Below are 18,502 nucleotides of genomic sequence, written 5' to 3'. Positions count from 1 at the left end.
CTCCAGCCTGGCCTGAGGCCTGGACATAATGTTGTAGGGGCCAAGCTGCTTGCTGGTGGATGCCACGAGGGCTTGAAACACCGTTACCCCACCCTGTACCTCCCAGAGCACTGCCCCCAAAGGACCAAGTGGCAGAGGTTCAGAGGGACCATGGCTTTATGGAATACGCAAGGTGGGGGCACAACTTCCATGAAGTTCGTTAGAATTCAAGGGTCAAAGTCACTCTTCCACAAGATGCAAATAAAGAAAAGGTCCAGTGCAAACGGTGTGAGGTCTGTGGGTCTGGAGACCTCAAAGACAGTGAGCTGCATGTGGCATCCCCAGAAGCACCCATGAGCCAGGCCGAAGCTGCACACACATGGGCACCTCTCGTCAGAGAACACAGGCGCCTTGCAGGCTGCACTAGTCCCCTGTCCACCCTGGGAGCTGCAGTCCCACCCTCCACCCCACCAGCAGTTAGCAGATAACCTTAGAGGTTGTTGGCCAAGCTGCCACCTCCCTGTGTGACCTGGGACAAGCAGTACCTCACTAAGGAGCCTGGTCCAATGAGTGCCCTGGCTGTGTTTGAGAGACTGGTTCTGCCATCTTTTCAACCACATTCAAACTGAAAAAGGTTTGAGGATAAGGACACCAAGGATTCTGCCTCCCTAAAATTCTAAGATTACCTGACTAGACACTGTCAAAAGCAAAAGTATTGGTTACCAACTGATAACTGATACCTGACAATCTGGTATTTCACTGCACTCTTTTACTACTTCCTATTTGTCTACACATAATTCCTACCTCCTAAAGAAGATATCTGTGGCTCCTGACCACCATTCAGGGGAGGCCCTCCCCAACTCTCAGGCCCAGTGGTCTGCATGGAGCTGCCCTGATTCCTCGCACCCAACCCTGAGCCTTGCTAACAAGTATGTTGTCTCCCTGGCCACATCATGGGCAGGGGTGAGTCTTGGTCCTGGCCATTCTACAGAGTCAACCTCAGGACTTCTACCCTGGCAATGGTAAGAGGCTGCTCGTTCCATCATCACTGCTGAGTGAAGAGGATGGAGCCTGGAGGTGCTGGGGCACCTCTGCTGATGTATACATGGTGATGGGGTTCATACTGACAGACTTGGGGCAGTGTCTCTGGCGGCCCTGAAGGACCATACTTGAAGCCAGCCTTACACCCACATTTCTCAGTTCCTGGAGCCAATGAATCCTCTATTTTCTGCTTATCAATCTGAGTCAAGTCTCTATGCAGATAGCACATTAACTGAGGACCTACTATGTGCTGGCAGCCAAAAGGATCACAGCAACTTCGTCTTCCAGCTAGACTATACGTTTCCCTCAACGGGAATGAATGAACACCCACACACACGCATGCACAGCCCTGAACACACAGCAGGTATGGTATCACTGCTTGCTGACAGGTGCCCTCTGGAAACTCCCAAGATGAAACGGACAACAGCAGGCTAGACCCAGACCACACCGGGAACACATGTACAACCAGCCTAAAGGCCAGTTTGGCGTATATCCTGGGCCCAGGAGGACACCGGAAGCTTTGGCTGCTGCCAGGAAGGTAACAGAAACCAGGGACAGCCCACTTTGGTACCTCAGAGCCATCTCCAAAATTGACCCCCAGGCTCATCCCAGGGGCTGTGTGCAACACCCATGATGCCAGGTGCCACACTGGATCCCACTCTGGTGCACCCTTGTAAACCAAAGAATCCAGGAAGCTCAATTATTCAGAAAATCATGAAGGTAGTCAAGCAGGCTGGGTAGGAAAGAAGCAAAAACCTCCTCCACTTTGGAGAGTCCCCAAAACCTCCAGAAAAACACATAGACTGTAGACACATAGACACAGTGTATGCCTTTTTTCCCATGAAAAACAAAAGAAATGCAGACTCCTCCCACCTTAACCCCTGCCTTCTACATTGTTAGATTTGTCACCCAATTTTGGTGACAAATTACAATTACAGGCCTGACAGTGTGATAACAGCATTCACTCTATGTAACCAAGTCAAGGGAGGGATGCTCTGCAACCTGCGGACTTTGCAGGTGGTGAATAAAAATGTCAGCAACTAAGAAACAAGTCCCCACCACCACCACATTACCACCAGGAAGGAATCCAGGACACAGCTGTCTGAGCCAAGACTCAGAACCACAGTCTATGCAGCCTGCTGGTTCCCCAGCTTACTCCGGGTGGTTCCCCATCAGAAGCCATCAGAGGGCAGGGGGCAGGCAATTTAGGGAAGGTTTCCACAAATGCCACCAGCCAACCAGACCCAGACTGGCTGGTGGTCCACCCTGCCCATCCACTTCCCTCCCAAGTGGAAGTCTGCTAGCAGGTCAGCATCTTCCTGAGAGCTACAGAGAATAACCTCTCTGTTCATCAAAGCCCCTCTTAAGGACACTAGAGGAGGGGGCTGTTTAAAGACCACCACGGCACTTCGTCACACAAGTCAAAGCATCCTTTTGTGAGTGAACACCTTCTCCACTGAGCTACCTTTTATAATGGCCTCTGCATCCCTAGAGCCCAGAGGGTCCCTGCTAATAGTACACACTAAAGAAACACTAATTGAATGAATGAACCATCTCTTCCATCTCTAAACTTCCCCTTCTGATTACACATTAATTGAGGACCTACTATGTCCAGAACTTCTGTTTTTTCTATCTCATTTCCCAAAGCACTGTATCCGTGGCGTTTCTACTTTCCTTATTGCACACATCCCTTTGTCTTGCAGGAGGGCTATAGCCTCCTTAGCCACAAGATCAAACATTTCTTGAGCACCTACTATGTGTTCTAGTCACAGAATAAAGCAATCCTGCGGAGAGGGAAGAGAATAAGACCCCAAGCCTGGACATCACAGAACACAACCTGACCAGTGAGATGGTGTTGGCAAACTTTCTGATCTGTGCCATTCTGGTATTTTTAAAATGGTATTTCCTTATGGTTTAAATTTGCAGTTCCCTTACCATAAACAGAGTTCCAAATATTTTTTAAATATTTAGGATCCCACTAGTATTTCTTTCTCTGGTTCCATTTCTGTCCATTTCTGTATTTGCACATGGGAGATATTCAAAATATCTAACCACCAGTGTGGCACCAAAGGATCAGAGATGGCACAGACCTTGGGGAAGGCCAGGCATCTCAAGCAGGCTTGGCTGTGCCTCAACCCAGCCTTTGCCATATTTTTTGTGTTGATTTATTGGCTATTTTCTTAGCATTTGTAGGAGCTCCTTACACATGAAGGAAAATATCTTTTGCCTGTGATATGTGTCCCTGGCTTGATTTATTGTGGTTTTCACAATGTAGACATTTTTTATTTTTATGTAGTTGAATGTTTTGACTTTGGTTTTATGGCTTCTGACACTGGGGTTATATTTAGAAAGGCCCTCCTCACTCTGATACTATTGAATTAAAATATTTAAAAGCTCTCTATTTTCTTTTAGTATTTTAAAGTTTTCTTTTTATGCTTAGATTCCTGATCCACTTGGGATTGAGTCTGGTGTCAGGAGGGAAGGATTCAATTTCCTTTTTGCAGGATTGCCACCTCTTCATCCTAATACTAGTTGCTGAGAGAGCCATCTGTCCTCCACTTCCGTGCAGGGACACCCTTCTCATACACTAGATTTCCAGTTGTATTTGGGTCCATTTCTGTTTCACACCACTTCGAATCCTTTCCACTCCAGAGCAATCTGAGCTGGTTCCTGTCCCCACTCCCTGTTCCTTTCCATCAGAAGATTCCTTCTGATGCCTGCATACCCACTTTCTCTTTTTTTTTTTTCTTTTCTTTTCTTTTTTTTTATTTTTTTTTTATTTATTTATTTTTTTTTTTTTTTATTTTTATTTATTTTTTTTTTTTGAGATGGAGTCTCGCTCTGTCGCCCAGGCTGGAGTGCAAAGACACAATCTCGGCTCACTGCAAGCTCTGCCTCCTGGGTTCAAGCCATTCTCCTGCTTCAGCCTCCTGAGTAGCTGGGACTACAGGTGCCCGCCACCATGCCTGGCTAATTTTTGTATTTTTAGTAGAGACAGGGTTTCACTGTGTTAGCCAGGATGGTCTCAATCTCCTGACCTTGTGATCTGCCCGCCTCAGCCTCCCAAAGTGCTGGGATTACAGGCATGAGCCACCATGCTCGACCTCATTTTTTCTTACGAAGTATAAATTCAGCACATCCATTTCTAAACAAATCTTACCATTGCTTTCATTGGCTAACATTAAGCCAATAGGTTCGTTTCGAGGAAATTCACATATTTGTGTACTGAATCTTGCCACAAGAATAAGAATAAGGTATCTTCTGTGTTCCCTGTCTTGCCCCCAACCCCCGCCATAATTGATTTTGTTTTTCTGTCCTCTCCACGCCGTTTGAATGTTTCTTACTGGGTTTGCTCCCTGGTTTTTATACATTTTGTGGCCGACATAACAGGACCACTTCTTGCTCTGTGTTTGCTAACTGGAAGCTGTCTGCATGCAGGAAAACTCTTAAGGTGCGGGGGGGATATCAGTTGTGCTCAAGTCCCCAGCCTCTTGTGCCGTGTGAAGTCAGCTGACACCAAGGCCCCGAGCGTACTCCCTGTGGACAGAAGGAGCTCACACCCAGCACCTGTGTATCAGGTAGCACAGTGTCTGGCACTGGCCCCAACCCCACGCTGCACAACCAAAACAGAGCCAGTTCGAGGGGCGCTGCAAGCCAATAAGGCAGGGAGCCCCTCATGCTGTTGCAGCAAGAAAGGGGCCTGAGTCAGCACACAAAGGCAAGCGCTGGCCAGCCGGCCAACAGAGCACGGCTGGCAAAGGTGCCAGCTCCACACAGCCCCAGCCCTGTAATTGGGGCCCACAGGTCGCTCTGGCCACAGCTGAACAAACCAGGGTGTAATTAACTTTCCACCCGGCTTGTTACACAGCAGCATTTCACCTTCGCCAGAAAAGGAGGGCCTACCTTTCACAGGGGCTAGGGAAACACTCTTTGGTCCCAGTCCTCAAGAAGGGACAGCAGAGAGGGGAGCCGCAAAATTAACCCACTGGGAACACACTTTTTGCTGTTGCGATTTGAACAAAGTCCCCCCTCTTGTTTTTTTGGAAGTTGAGCATTCAAAAAAGCCATCTGGAGTTTAGTTTGAAATTGCTCACAGTCCCCAATCTGTATTCTCAAGCACAGGCAAGCTGTTCCGACCTCGGAGCTTGCCTTTACTGACAAGATCTGCAACCTTGAGCAAGATCCTCCAGCTCTCTGAGCCTCAGTCACCCAATTGCAAAATGAGGACGAATGGTGGAAAATAGTGCCTAGCTTTGGGAGGCCCAGGCAGGAGGCTTGCCTGAGGCCAGGAGGTCATGATCAACCTAGGCAACATAGCAAGACCTCATCCTTACAAAAAAAAAATTAAAAATGAGCCAGGCGTGGTGGGGCACACCTGTAGTCCTAGCTCAGGAGGCTGAGGTGGGAGGATCACTTGAGCACAGAAAGTCGAGGCTGCAGTGAGCTACAAATGGCACCACTGCACTCCAGCCTGGGCAACAGAACAAGACCCTGTCTCTTAAAAAACTAATTAATTAAAAAAATAAAGACAGTGTCACCTTGGACACCAAAGGTGATTGTTATAAAGACTAGGCAAGATGATTCATTCATTCAACAAACATGTTAAATTCTATTCTAACGCTGGGCTAGAACACAACAGGGAACAGAACAGGTATGGCTGTTGTCCTCATGCAGCTTAATAGTAGGCAGGGAGATGGGTAAGAAATATGTGAAAAACAATTAGAGAAAGGGATGCACACTCTGGATTGTGTGGACGTGGGGGCTGCAGAGGGCCAGCAGGGAGGGCTGCAGGGCATGTGTTCCAGACAGAGTCCCATAGCGCCTCGCCGGTAGTAGGCACTGAAAATACAAAGAATGTCAGGACTACAGCCCTCGCTGCAGTGTAGAGGAGGCAACACCTGCTCACACATTTGCCCCCAGCACCAGAATGCCAGTCCCTGGAGGGCAGCATGCACCTCATCTGCTTCAGAACCACCTCTCTAGGGCCCACCAGGAGCCTGGCCCAAGTCAGAGATCAGGGAACGGAGCTGAAGCGAAGACACCAACGCTAAGCTCCAAACTGGTCCTGAAGGCGATTTCTATTCCAAGGCAAGTGCCTGGAGCCTGCAGTCTTACTACCTACAATGAAAAGCCATATCAGGCCAGCAGCCCCTTTAGCGAAGAGGCCAAGGGCCCCGAAAGCTGTCAAGTGCTCCAGCCCCAGGGACCTGGGCTGGCACATTCCAGAACTGGCACAGCACAGACCCCTGCTGACAGCCCACTGTGGACACTCTGAGGAACCACACTAGGAAAGTCAGGTCTCAAGCATGACAGCGCAGACAGAGCACCCACACGCCCTCCAGCAGCCAGCCTCTTAATTCAGGCCAAAGCAGGGGTCAACCTAAATTGCAGTGTCTTTAAAAGGGGTATTTGCACCAGGAAGCGATAAATCCAGACTACAGGCTCACAGGTGACTGGCTTCAGTGAGCACATAAAAAACCACCATCAGCCCATGGGCAAACCAAGCCTCCCGCACCTGCTTCTACGGTACCCCAGGCAGTTCCTAGAGAAATTTTCTAAAGCAGTCCAAGTCCTCCTGGCTCCTAGAAGATGATGATAAATATCCCCTGCTAGAGCTTAGAGGACTCAAATTTGCTTGGCCAACAATTTTGTTTTTCTGTCCTCTCCATGCCGTTTGAATGTTTCTTACTGGGGTTGCTCACAAATTATGACGTTATTTGTTCCAATGTGATTTAAATCAGTGAGACCTGAATTGACAGGGAAGGCCCATCCTTGGCAATTCATATAGCCACCAAATCCTTTGCCATTTCCTGACTTGGTGCCTACAAACAATGTCTCCATTAGAAACAGAGAAGCCCATCACACTTACCCAGTGAGTCCCTATGTACACTGTGGCAAAAAGCCTCATCTACGGACACCTTAGTCAAAATTTAATATTTTCATAGGGTACGGACGCAGTACCTGCAACCCCAGCTTCCTGCCCTTGAGCACTGCTATTTAAAAGACAGAGTTCCCCTCCCCGCACAGCAAAAAAAAAAAAAAAAAAAAAAAAGAAAGAAAGAAAACTGGCAAAGACCAGGTCACCACATGGGAACCTGTTCATAACATGTTATGTGACAAACACGGAATGTGAAAACGTATGTGCTCACAACCCCAAGCATTCAAACGTGTGGCATCCTGTGGCCAGGGGCTGGAGAGGAACAAAGAAAAATCAGACAGACATCAGGGCGAGAGAATGAATGGAGAGGACTGGATTTTTGCTCTTTTCAGTTTGTGTCATAAAAATGCAATGTTTGATACCTTATGGGTTTAAGGTTGGTTTCTCCTCAGACACAAATGAGAGCGAGAGGGAGAGAGAAGAACAGAACTTGATGGAGTTGTCCGAGATCTTAAAGTCCACGCTTCAACAGCTCATGGGCCCGGCATGCCACTCCTGCTGAGGAACAACAGAGGTGCCGTCTCAAGCGCCCAACTGGAAATGAAGGCTCCTTAGTGCAGGGGCCGGGCTCCAGGTTGCGGACGTGGGGGTCTTCCATCGTGGCCATTCTGGCATGAAGCTCCCCTCCCACCCCTGAGGGGTGAGCATCCCCCCCCCACCTCAGAAAACCCCCAAACCTCACCACAGCTGCTCTCCCAGATTCTGAGGGAGCAAAACGCTGCCCCTAATCTCCCCCTCAACACCACCCCAACTGCCATAGAAAGACACAGACAGAGTCAAGCGCTCACTGCAGAAGCAGTTTTCAGGAAGAACCACATTCACAGTCACCACCCACAAATGCACGCCCGACAGCCCAACACAGCGCTCTCCCCAGAAGGCCAATGGCTCACAAGGGCTGACCCTGCCAGGATACACCCATTTGCGGAGGCGCGTGCTGCCTCCACGTTCCAGCAGCGGCAGTCCCTATGACGGGGAGGTTTGTTCACACCCCAGGTCACAATTCCTGAGGAGCAGACCCTCTGCTCCAGGCCACGCGGGCAGACCCTCTGGTTCCCACAGAAACATCTGCAGGGCACCGTGGCCTGCGCCCAGCGTGGCCCTCTCGGACACAGTCTCTGCTGGGCTTCTGTAGAGTGACCAGTGGTGAGCATCCAGCAGACCCATCAGCCTGGCCAGGGGAGCCTGTGACTGCACATTTATATCAGTTCCAAACCTTTCAATCAGAGGCCAATTTTCAAACAACATCTTATGCTAAAGCCCCAGGTATAAAACAGACTTTTAAGGTGAATCGCTCTGACTGGACTGGACATCAGCGCCCCCTCAGTCTGACAGGCCCCAATACTCACCTCCTATTCCCCAAACATATCATACCGTAGTCCCTGAAATACCTCTGGGAACACAGTTCGAAAACCACTTCACAATGGAAGGGTGTGGAGGCATTCCAGGTAGGGAACTGTTTTGAATAATACATACACAATTCTCAGTGGTTTATCCCATCACTGGGTAATCCTAAGAACCCAAGACCTGGGGGAAAATAACTCCTCACACGGCTAGGAAACTATCCCAGGCTGGGTCATGCCTTTACTGGGTGGTAATGAATTTCTCAGGGATGCACTCAGGCAAGGTTGTTTCCCTCACTCTTTCAAGGAATTTCTGACTCCCTTCCAATGCTCCAGGGTTTGGGGGTATTCCTAGCTCCTGCGTCCCCACGGAGGTCATTAGCAGGGTCCTGTTAGGAAGCGGGCAGGAGTGTCGGTGGATACCACCAGCATCAATAAGGACAGCTGGGGACGCTGCAAACAGGGCTGCAATGGATTTCAGCCAGAGTCAGAGGCTGATGAGAGAAGGGTTTGCCACTGGGAGGAGGATCCTTCCTGGGCACCAAAGCACAATTAGCTACCAGTTCTTATTTCTGGCTCAGACCCCCACATATAGCCCAGTTTCACAGGTTCCTTTCTCCACCTAGAAATGCCACCACTCTTTTTCTTTTTTTTTTTTTTTTTTTTTTTTTTTTTTTTTTTTTTTTTTTTGAGATGGAGTCTTGCTCTGTCACTCAGGCCAGAATGCAGTGGCGTGATCTCTGCTCACTGCAACCTCTGCCTCCCAGGTTCAAGCAATTCTTTTGCCTCAGCCTCCCAAGTAGCTGGGACTACAAGCATGTGCCACCATACCTGGATAATTTTTGTATTTTTAGTAGACATGGAGTTTCACCATATTGGCCAGGCTGGTCTTGAACTCCTGACCTTGTGATCTGCCTGCCTCAGCCTCCCAAAATGCTGGGATTACAAGCATAAGCCGTTGTGCCCAGCCCAAAATGCCACCATTCTTAAAAGTGAGACTGAAAGACAGGAGAACCTCCTTGATTTGAAGGGCTGGAGGAAGGGGCAGCCTCTAAGAGCTGCAGGGACTCAAGAAAGTACAGCTTAGCAGAGCACCTGGGGCCCCACTCTAACAACTACATAGAATGGCCTGTTCTCTTGAATTTAGAAAAGAAAGAGAATAACTTTTCATTAGATCAATTAGTTGATTATAAAGTAAGTGGCAATATTTCATTCTCTTACAGTCAAGTTTCCATGTTAATTCTTGGCTAAATCAGGAAATATACCAATATCTATAATATTATTCCTCAAGTAGGATGAGGGTCAATAGTCCAGGATCCAGAGGAGGTCCTAGCTTGGCCACCAAACAGCTATGTGACCTTGGTCAAGCAATCACCTTTTCTTCCCTTTGCCCTAGTATTTCCCTTGGGGAAGTGAGTAGACTTAAAAAGCTAACCTCATAGGTTCCTTCCAATTCTGATTTAGAATGGAAAATTAACCATCATCTCTGCCTCTGGTTGAAATATCACAAATTCCAAATAACTGGGGTTTGGATTATTGGGCCCCAAAATGTCCAAAACTGTAAGATTCCTCTTAGGTCTATTATTATTATTATTATTATTATTATTATTATTACTACTACTACTACTACTACTACTACTACTACTACTACTACTACTACCACTACTACTATTTTTTAAATATCTGTTCCTCCAGAGGTTGAGAATGGGGACTTGGTCTAGCCAGTGCTGTGCAGGCACAGGTGACACTAGAGGGCAAATCATAGCAGTTCCCCAAACACTTAGTTTCAGAATTCCAAGATGACATGAGGAGTAGAAAAAGCGAGAGCTTTGGGTGCCAATCTAATCCCTACCAGTAAATGTTCCCCTCAACAGGTGATGGGTTCCCTTTAGAATGCAGGCCTGAGATTTCAGGCCTTCTTCCACAAACCAGTATCCAAGGAGTTTCATCAAGAACCCTGATGGACGAAGGTATCTCAGGAAGACTGTGTAAGGAGCACAGATGCTATGGACTCCCTCTGCAGATCTCAGAGCCCAGAAACGTGTCATCCCTGTAGCATGGCTGCCACATTCCAGGGAATGCACATGCCTTCTGGCTCCCCACCCCAGTCACCCCAAACACACATATACACACACAACTCCTGAAGTCTTCAGTAGCTCCTAGAAAACTGGTCTTGCATACCCTCTCCAAGGCACCGAGTAAATGGAGAACAGAGCTCCAGTCAAATCTAGCAGAAGCAGCTCCCAGCTATCCTTCTCCTCCTACTCAGAGAAGCATAAGGTCAAGCACAGGGTTGGAACCAGGTCCCTTTTTCCTTGGCCTTTGAAATTCTCCTTGTCCCATCACAAGCTCTGCCTCAGAGCTTATTCCTTTATGCAGCTTTCCACACTTAAACTGCTTAACTTTGCACTAACAACCTCTTAATTACTGCGTTTCCAAAAGGCCTTCCAGAAATTCAGGGTGCAGATCCACCCACTCATGGCCTGAGTACCAGAGCACAGCTTGCAGGGAGAGGGGGCCGGGACAGAGCACCACCATCTAATTCCTGCCTGCCAGAAAGCTGTTGCTTTTATTTTTAATTGTATTTAAAAGGCGGATACAGGGTACCCAAGACACCACAATAAAATGACATTAACTGTAAAATTACATTATTAATTCTTTAATCTCACTTGAGGCTTCAAGCTGTTGCTATGTCCAATTACCCGTGTAACCACCTGTCAGAGTCCCGGGGCTGTTTTGCATTACCTCCAGGACAGCGGTGGGCCCGGTGGTCCGTCAGGTCTGCCAGAGACTCGAAGTCCTGCTGACAGTGATCGCAGGTGTAAATTGATTCATCCTCCATGTCTTCATCATCCTCATTTCTCTCCTCTTGACTTGTCACGCTGTTCCTGTCTTCCAGCGCACGGCTGGTTTTCCGATCGCACTCCGGCTCTCCTTCTAGGCCTCCTGCCAACAGGAAGAATACAGTCCATGTCAGCTGATGGAGTCTTGGGAAAGGGTTTTAAAAGAATCGCCCGGCATTTATTAAGATACATTTAATTACTCTACCTCCCGGGGTCCATTATCCTTGACACCTCTCAGTATATTAATAGATGGGGTTTTTTGTAGCATGTGGTGCCATAATTCTCAACTAGATTCTTTAATTCTTGGTGCAAATCTTCTAGGGGGATTTCCTGTCATCTCCCCTCTGTGCACGGATGCTAGGGGTCATGACCCATCAGAGAGGTGAAAAACCTTAGTATTTTGTCTCCTAAAAGCCAGATTCGGTTACACACGTTTTTAGAGCCTCCATCAGCTGTTCCTAACACACCTAAACTTTTAGTTTTCCCCACAGCCTTGCAATTTAGAGCTGGGAGGTCTCTTAGCCAAGTTCACCTTCCACACAACAGGCCTCCCAGGGCAGTGACACTGGCTCAGTTCTTTGCAAAGATGTCCAACGCTGAAATAAAGGAAGTACACATGTTTGAAGACCCATGGATGGTCGAATCTCAAGCTTAAAATGCATCCAGGCTGGGCATGGAAGCTCACACCTATAATCCTAGTGCTCTGAGAGACCAAGGTGGGAAGATTCCTTAAGGCCTGGAGTTTGAGACCAGCCTGGGCAATATAGCAAGACTCTATCTCTACGGAAAAAAAAAAAAAAACTTAATTAGCCTGGCATGGTGGTGTGTGCCTATAGTTCTAGCTACTCAAGAGGATTGCTAGAGAGCAGGAGTTCAAGGTTACAGGGAACTATGATCATGCCACTGTACTCCAGCCTGCGCCTGGACCCTATCTCTAAAAAATATAAAATAAAATAAATAGTCTGTCTAACCCCTCACCTGTGACCTGGTACAAGCCTAGACAGTGAGAATCACTCTTGGAATAATCAGACTGATTTCTTTAAAATAAAACAGCTACTATGCTTAGCACTGTGCAGACAGTGGCTAATCTATTGGGAAAAGTGAATTAGTGATCATAATGATGCCTTGCAATTGTGTTGTGTTCAGTGCTTCTTCGAAGCCACCATTATATATGCACAGCTCCATTTCACAGCCTTGCATATCCTAAACTCAAAGAAGGCTCAAAGGATCATGTGATCCAACTCCCTGCAGAGAGGGACAGCTTTGTTATTTCCGTCTCACAGGTAAGCTACCTGGCATCCAGCCAGAAGAAGCAACAGCCCAAGCACCCTACAGAGGCTCAGTTCAACTTCATGACTCCTGGTCTAGTTCACTTCCCTGCACAACTGTGGGAAATGCAGCACAGCCCCAATCCTACAGATTAATAAGACACATCAGGAACTTGTAAATCAAAGTGCAAAAGCGCGTGGTAAATATAACACACAGAATATATCAGTAATCCTAACAAATGTCAATGGATAAAATTTGTCTGTTAAAATACAGAGACCTTCGGATTGGAAAATAAAAGTGTGTGTTGTCTCTTCCCACAGCCTGTCCTGGAAAACAGATCTACCCATCTGGAAAGTAGCTGCACTGATTTAAATCAAAGAAAGAGATCCTATTATGCATAAAAGTGTTTTTGAAAGCATATATGCATATGCAAAAGTGCATGCATGTGCACTTGTATGTACATGTGTGTACATGCAACATCTCAGTTACAGGAAAAGGCTCAGTACACAACCTGTAAACCCCTGAGTGCTGCGCGCCAAAGCAAGAAACAGAGACACAAAGCAAAGAATGCACTCAATTCAAGGTGGAAACCACAGTCCTATGAATATTTCAATTTAGAAACAGATAATGTTATAAGGGCTCTATTTCTCCCGTCTGCACAGAACATGCCCTTCCAAGCACCCGACATCAACAACCTGGGAACACAAATCGGCTCATCAGAGAGCCAGCTGCTTCCTTCCAAGGCGGGGAACGTTGCATGACACGGAGCCTGAACTGCACGGAGGCAGTAAAAATCAATGTTTCTATTTGTGGCCCATCAAAACATCTCTCTTCTTACCAATTAAGGGATGTACAGTTTTTAGGTTCTTTTATTATCAGAACGCGCCAACTCCTGGCAATACAGAAATCCCATTAAAAGCCAGGCAGCATATTTATCTCAGGGAATCTGATCTGCTGCTGCGGTGAGGGCAAGAAATAGAAAGCAAAGAAATGAGAAATATCATTTGGAGCCTTTGATATTATAAGTCATCACACAACCATGGTTACACAGTCAAGTGCCTGTCTCCGAAATTCCTCGTTTACAGTCTTTCCTTAATAAAAAAAATGTTCTGTAGAAGGGGAAAATAAAAGACCCATAATTCTGGCTTTATCTGCTACACCGACTCTCCAGATAATAAGTTACAATCAGCACCACACTTGCACTACTTTACTTAACACACAATTTAATAGACATATTTAAATTATCCCCTCGTTATTTTTTTTTTGCCGTATTTACTTGGCAGCACTTTCTATAATAGCTCTTCTAATCCACAACTGGAACCACAAACATCACAATGCATTTGATCTCTTTAAATCTGGTACATCCTGTTGACTCGGGAGTAGATAAATCAGAATGTCAACTCTCAGGTTTTTATAAGGCAAAAACCCATAAAGTCATCCAAGAGTATAAATCTGTTTTAAGCAACTGTCACCTCCCCTACGGCCGGCTACTAATGGGAAGGGAGGGTGGCTGTGCAGAAAGGGATGGAGACAGAGGTGAGCTCAGGCCACACAAAAGCGCGGACCTCATCCTCTGGGCTCCCAAGGGGTCAAGAGGTCAGCCAGCCTGGCCCTCCGGAAGGTGACACGAGAGGGAAGACTCAGAGGCCTGAAGAAGTTTTGGGGAGTGGGACTTCCCTGAAGACCCAAGGGCCCCTCTGCTGATTCAGCAGAATCAGGCGCTGGAGAACAGGAAGGTCTCCACCCCAGGTAGGGTTTGCCTCTCAGCACTTTCATGCCGAGGAGTTTCTGAACTTCACCGTAAGACAAAATAATAAATGGTGTTATTTTTCCATTTGCAGGTGAGAAAACTGAGCTTCTGCAAGGCCACCCAAAGCCATGCCAGGATTGAATCTACACGTTCACGTGTTCATTAAGCAGCACGTCTTTCCTGAAGTCCCAGGGCCTGTTGGAGCCCCAAGCTCTCCAAGGCCCAGGAGGCGGGAGTTCTGAGAACAGGGAGCTCCAAGGACATCAGTCCTACCTGGAGACTCTCTGGGGTTCCTCTTTTCCAGGCCCACCTGATCGGTTGCTCAGTAAGTCCTGGGGATGGAATGGTTGGACCTTCCCTACTCCTTCAACCCAGCCCTGCCTGTGCTGCTCTGTCCAGCGCCAGAGGCCCCCCAACTGGTCCCTGTCCTGAGGCTGGACATCACCCGTACAAACTCAGAGAAGGCAGGGCCCAGAAGTCCAGCACCTGGACCTGCCTTGTGAGTCCCATCACAAGCACTGGCTCATTTCCAAGATCTGGGCTAGAACTGTAGCCCACTGGTTTCTCCAATCACCCCAGAGCCCAGTGAAGCAACTTCAGCAGGCCGAGGAGAAGATCAATGGCTCAATGCTTTTCTGCAGAGGCCTCTGGGGCTGGGGAGGGATTCCCGAAAACAGCCGGCTGGCTCGTTTCCCTCTGGCTCCTCCCCTATCCTCCTGGGGGCTGTCTGCAGCTGCATGAAGACAGCCCACTCAGGGAAGGCCCAAGCCAAACGGATTTCAAATCAGGGACCTCTCCCTCAGGGCCATGTGCATGGGACAGAAACCGAAATGGTGCTGTGAATGCCGACCTGTCCATCCAGCTGACAAGATTCCCTACCTCCCAGAGCTCATGCTTTCCACGATGGACAACTGTTTTCTGACATGCACACCTGCATCCTTTTGCCCAGGCATCCCCCAAGAACAGTAAGCATTGATTAAGCACTTAATGCTTAATCAAGTGCAAGCACCTTACGAGTTGATGCCATCATATCCCCATTTCACAGGTGAGGAAAGCAGAGCTCTGGGAAGTGACAGAGCTTAAGTGAGGCCACAGAGAAGTGCTGGGGCCGAGTTTCAAGCCCACTGCATGTGACTCTCTTAATCACTCTACAACATGGTTTCCTCACAGCAAGACACAATGAACACCTGAGCCAGACACTGGGGGTTTGTAAAACCCCTCAAAGTCCCATATAGGGTCCTGGTCACAGTCCCTAAGGTTCAGCAATGGCTCTGCTGACCTCTCTCACTTATCTCCCATTTCCATAGCCTTGAAGGTCATATTTCAACCCCATAAACTGCCAAGTCTCTTTGGTCCAGGGCTTCCCACTCCTGATCTCAGGCAGGAAGATTTCCGTTAAGTCTTCACACAGCTCCCAAAAATCTCCACCAGCCTGGGCACCTATGGAACTCGGGGCCCCACTACTCTTTCCCCAGGGCTCTCTTCCCTTTGCAGTCAGAGCTCTCAGCATCATGTGCACTTACGATTTTGTGGGCTAATTTGTCTACTCTCTCTCCCTGTGGCAGGCTGCGTTTTCTACAGACTTGCACAGCAATATCTCCCACCCCACCTGCCCTTCTGCAGGGAGACCTTGACTCCCCCATCATAAGAAGGGACCAAATTCTCCTCCACAATCCCCCTCAGGGCTGGCCAGCCTCAGCGGCTCACTGACCAACAGGATGCAACGGAAATGCTGTTCTAGACTTCTGAGGCTAGGTCAGAAGGAGGCTTGCAGCTTCTCCATGCATCTCCTGGGACACTCTCCCTTGTAGCCCAGCAGCCATACTATACAAAGCCCGAACCACATAGAGAGAGAGCACATGGGGGCTCCAGGCAACAGCTCCCAGCTTCCTGCAACGACTTCAGCCATGGCAGCACCCCATCTTGGACATCCCACTACAAGGAGCCTTTGGATGACAGCAGCTCCAAACCCCATGTGACTGTAACCATACGAGAAACACCTAGTGAGACCACCAGCTGAACCCAGTTGGCTCACAGTACTGTGAGAAGCAGTAATAAATTATTGCTTCAGGCCATTATGTTTTGGGATGGTTTGTTACGTAGCAATGGATAGCTGACTTTCTCCCCCGGCATCAGACTGTAAGCTCCATGAGGGCAGGAGCTTTGTCTAATTTAGCTCAGTGCCACCTCCCCCAACCTTGGCATATAGATGGACATATAGTAGGGGCTCAATAAATGTTGAATGAATGGATGAGTGAATGAATTGATTGGTTTCAAAAAAGCAGGCCTCTGAATCCCCACACAGGTGGAGCCAGAAGGAGGGGAAGTGGTCACAGTGCAGTTTATTGTCTGATGATAAGTATTAGATTGAACCATATAAAGGTGCCATCTTTTTAGGTCAAAAAAGTTGAATATTGGCAATCTCTAATGGCTCAACTTCACATATGATGAGGTTGCCCTGTCCTGCCTGCTTCTTCCTGCAGCGAGGAGGAAGAGGGTACACCCACACCAGGAAACCCCACTATACCACACCCACCCGAACCCAAGATATGGACTTGGGAGATTTTCTTGAGCAAAGAGAGGCAATAACAAAACCTTTCACCTCAATCACGTTTCATTGGAAAGCAGTGAATTTTCAGGCCGGTTACAATGGCTTACACCTGTAATCCTAGCACTTTAGGGGGCTGAGACAGGAGAGTCTATTGAGTTTGAGACCAGCCCAGGCAACACAGTGAGACCCCATCTTGACAAAAATTTTAAAAATTAGCCAGGCATGGTGGTGCATGCCTGTGGTCCTAGCTACTTGAGAGGCTGAAGCAGGAGGATTGATTCAGCCCAGGAGTTGGAGGCTGCAGTGAGCCGTGTTCGCATCACTGCACTCCAGCCTGGATAACAGAGCAAAAGTCTCAAAAAATAAAGTAAAAGTAGTGAATTTTCCCACCCGACTGAGCTACTGCCCTTAAGAAAGGGCTTGCATTCAAGATGATGACATTGAGAGGAGACAGCAGACCCTGCAGAAATGCTGTGCAGCAAGACAGCTGGCCCCGTGCCCTTTGGAGGGAAGGAGTAGCAGAGGCCTCGCCAGGGACAGAGGGAGGTGGCACAGCCTCCCCTACACCCCAAGGGGATTCTGAGCACTGTGTGAGCATCTCCTGATACCATTTTACATTCACACTGCTCCATTTCGATGGGCACAGAAACTATGTGGTAAGTACAACGGATATCCCCACTCTGCAAGTAGGTGCAATGGACTCGCCTACTTTGTCAATGAGGAAAAAAACAAGGCTCAGGAGCCCATGCAAAGCATGTGCCAGGAAGGGCAGAGCAGGATTTGTACCCAGTGTACCCAGGTCTTCTGACTCTAGATCCTCTTTTCTTTTTTTTTTCCGAGAGAGAGTTTCGCTCTGTCACCCAGGCTGGAGTGCAATGGCGCAATCTCGGCTCACTGCACTTTCCGCCTCCCAGGTTCAAGAGATGCTCCTGCCTCAGCCTCCAGAGTAGCTGGGATTACAGGCATGCGCCACCATGCCTGGCTAATTTTTCTGTTTTTAGTAGAGATGGGGTTTTGCCATGTTGGCCAGGCTGGTCTCAAACTTCTGACCTCAGGTGATCCACCCACCTTGGCCTCCCAAAGTGCTGGGATTACAGGTGTGAGCCACCGTGCCCAGCTGATCCTGACTCTTAACCACTATATGGAAAGGCAGAAAGGGAATGCCTGCAAAATCACAGGGCAGGGGACAGCCGGCTGGGTCCACTGCCAGGAAAAGGGGAACAGGGAGAGGCCCCAGCAGACCAGACTGCCCACAGGCTGCCAGGTCTGAGAACAGGACATTTCCTACCTTCTCAGCAGGGCTTCGCGAGCTCATGAATCAGGGCCACCAGAGCCCCACCCTCAGAAGGGCCAGCTAGGAGAGGATCAGTCAATGAGTGTCCCTTCCCTCTAGGCCCCTGGCCAACACGCGAATCAGAAAGAAACTCACCTAGAAGGATGCCTCTTCCTCACCCTGGTGTTCCGGGAGTCAGCTAGCCAGCAGGGAGCCCTAGGCACACTGAGAACCTCCCGGCGACCATCAGAGGTCCCACCTCTGGGGCCGTGTGGCTGAGTATCCAAAAGATGGAGGCAGGGGGCCAGGAGCTGCCTCCATGCACCCGAGACAGAGAGAACCAGGGCAGAGTTTGAGAGACGTAAGACAGACCTGGGTCAACAATCACACACACTCGCCCATTCTTTCCTTCATTCATTCCACAAATATTTACGAAGTGCCTACTGTGTGCCAGGCGTAACACATGCACACTTGCTACAACATACAGAGTGCTCCCCAACCCTATTTATCTTGGCGGC

The 18,502-nt window shown here is 48.4% G+C and overlaps 1 protein-coding gene across 4 annotated transcripts in view; it reads right to left on the bottom strand.

Annotated features, from left to right (window-relative positions):
* Positions 1-18,502, bottom strand: part of ZNF423 (zinc finger protein 423) — a 370,406-nt gene that overhangs the window by 232,850 nt on the left and 119,054 nt on the right. For all 4 annotated transcript variants that reach the window (XM_030925572.1, XM_030925568.1, XM_030925570.1 and 1 more), the window contains one exon: positions 11,044-11,244. In XM_030925572.1, the coding sequence (XP_030781432.1) occupies positions 11,044-11,140 (97 nt within the window). In that variant the 5' untranslated portion in view covers positions 11,141-11,244. The remainder of the gene's footprint in view (positions 1-11,043; positions 11,245-18,502) is intronic.

Source organism: Rhinopithecus roxellana, chromosome 20, assembly GCF_007565055.1.
Source record: "Rhinopithecus roxellana isolate Shanxi Qingling chromosome 20, ASM756505v1, whole genome shotgun sequence".
Taxonomy (NCBI): Eukaryota; Metazoa; Chordata; class Mammalia; order Primates; family Cercopithecidae; genus Rhinopithecus; species Rhinopithecus roxellana.
The sequence above is the reverse complement of the archived record's forward strand: the minus strand, read 5'-3'. Positions and strand labels throughout refer to the sequence as shown.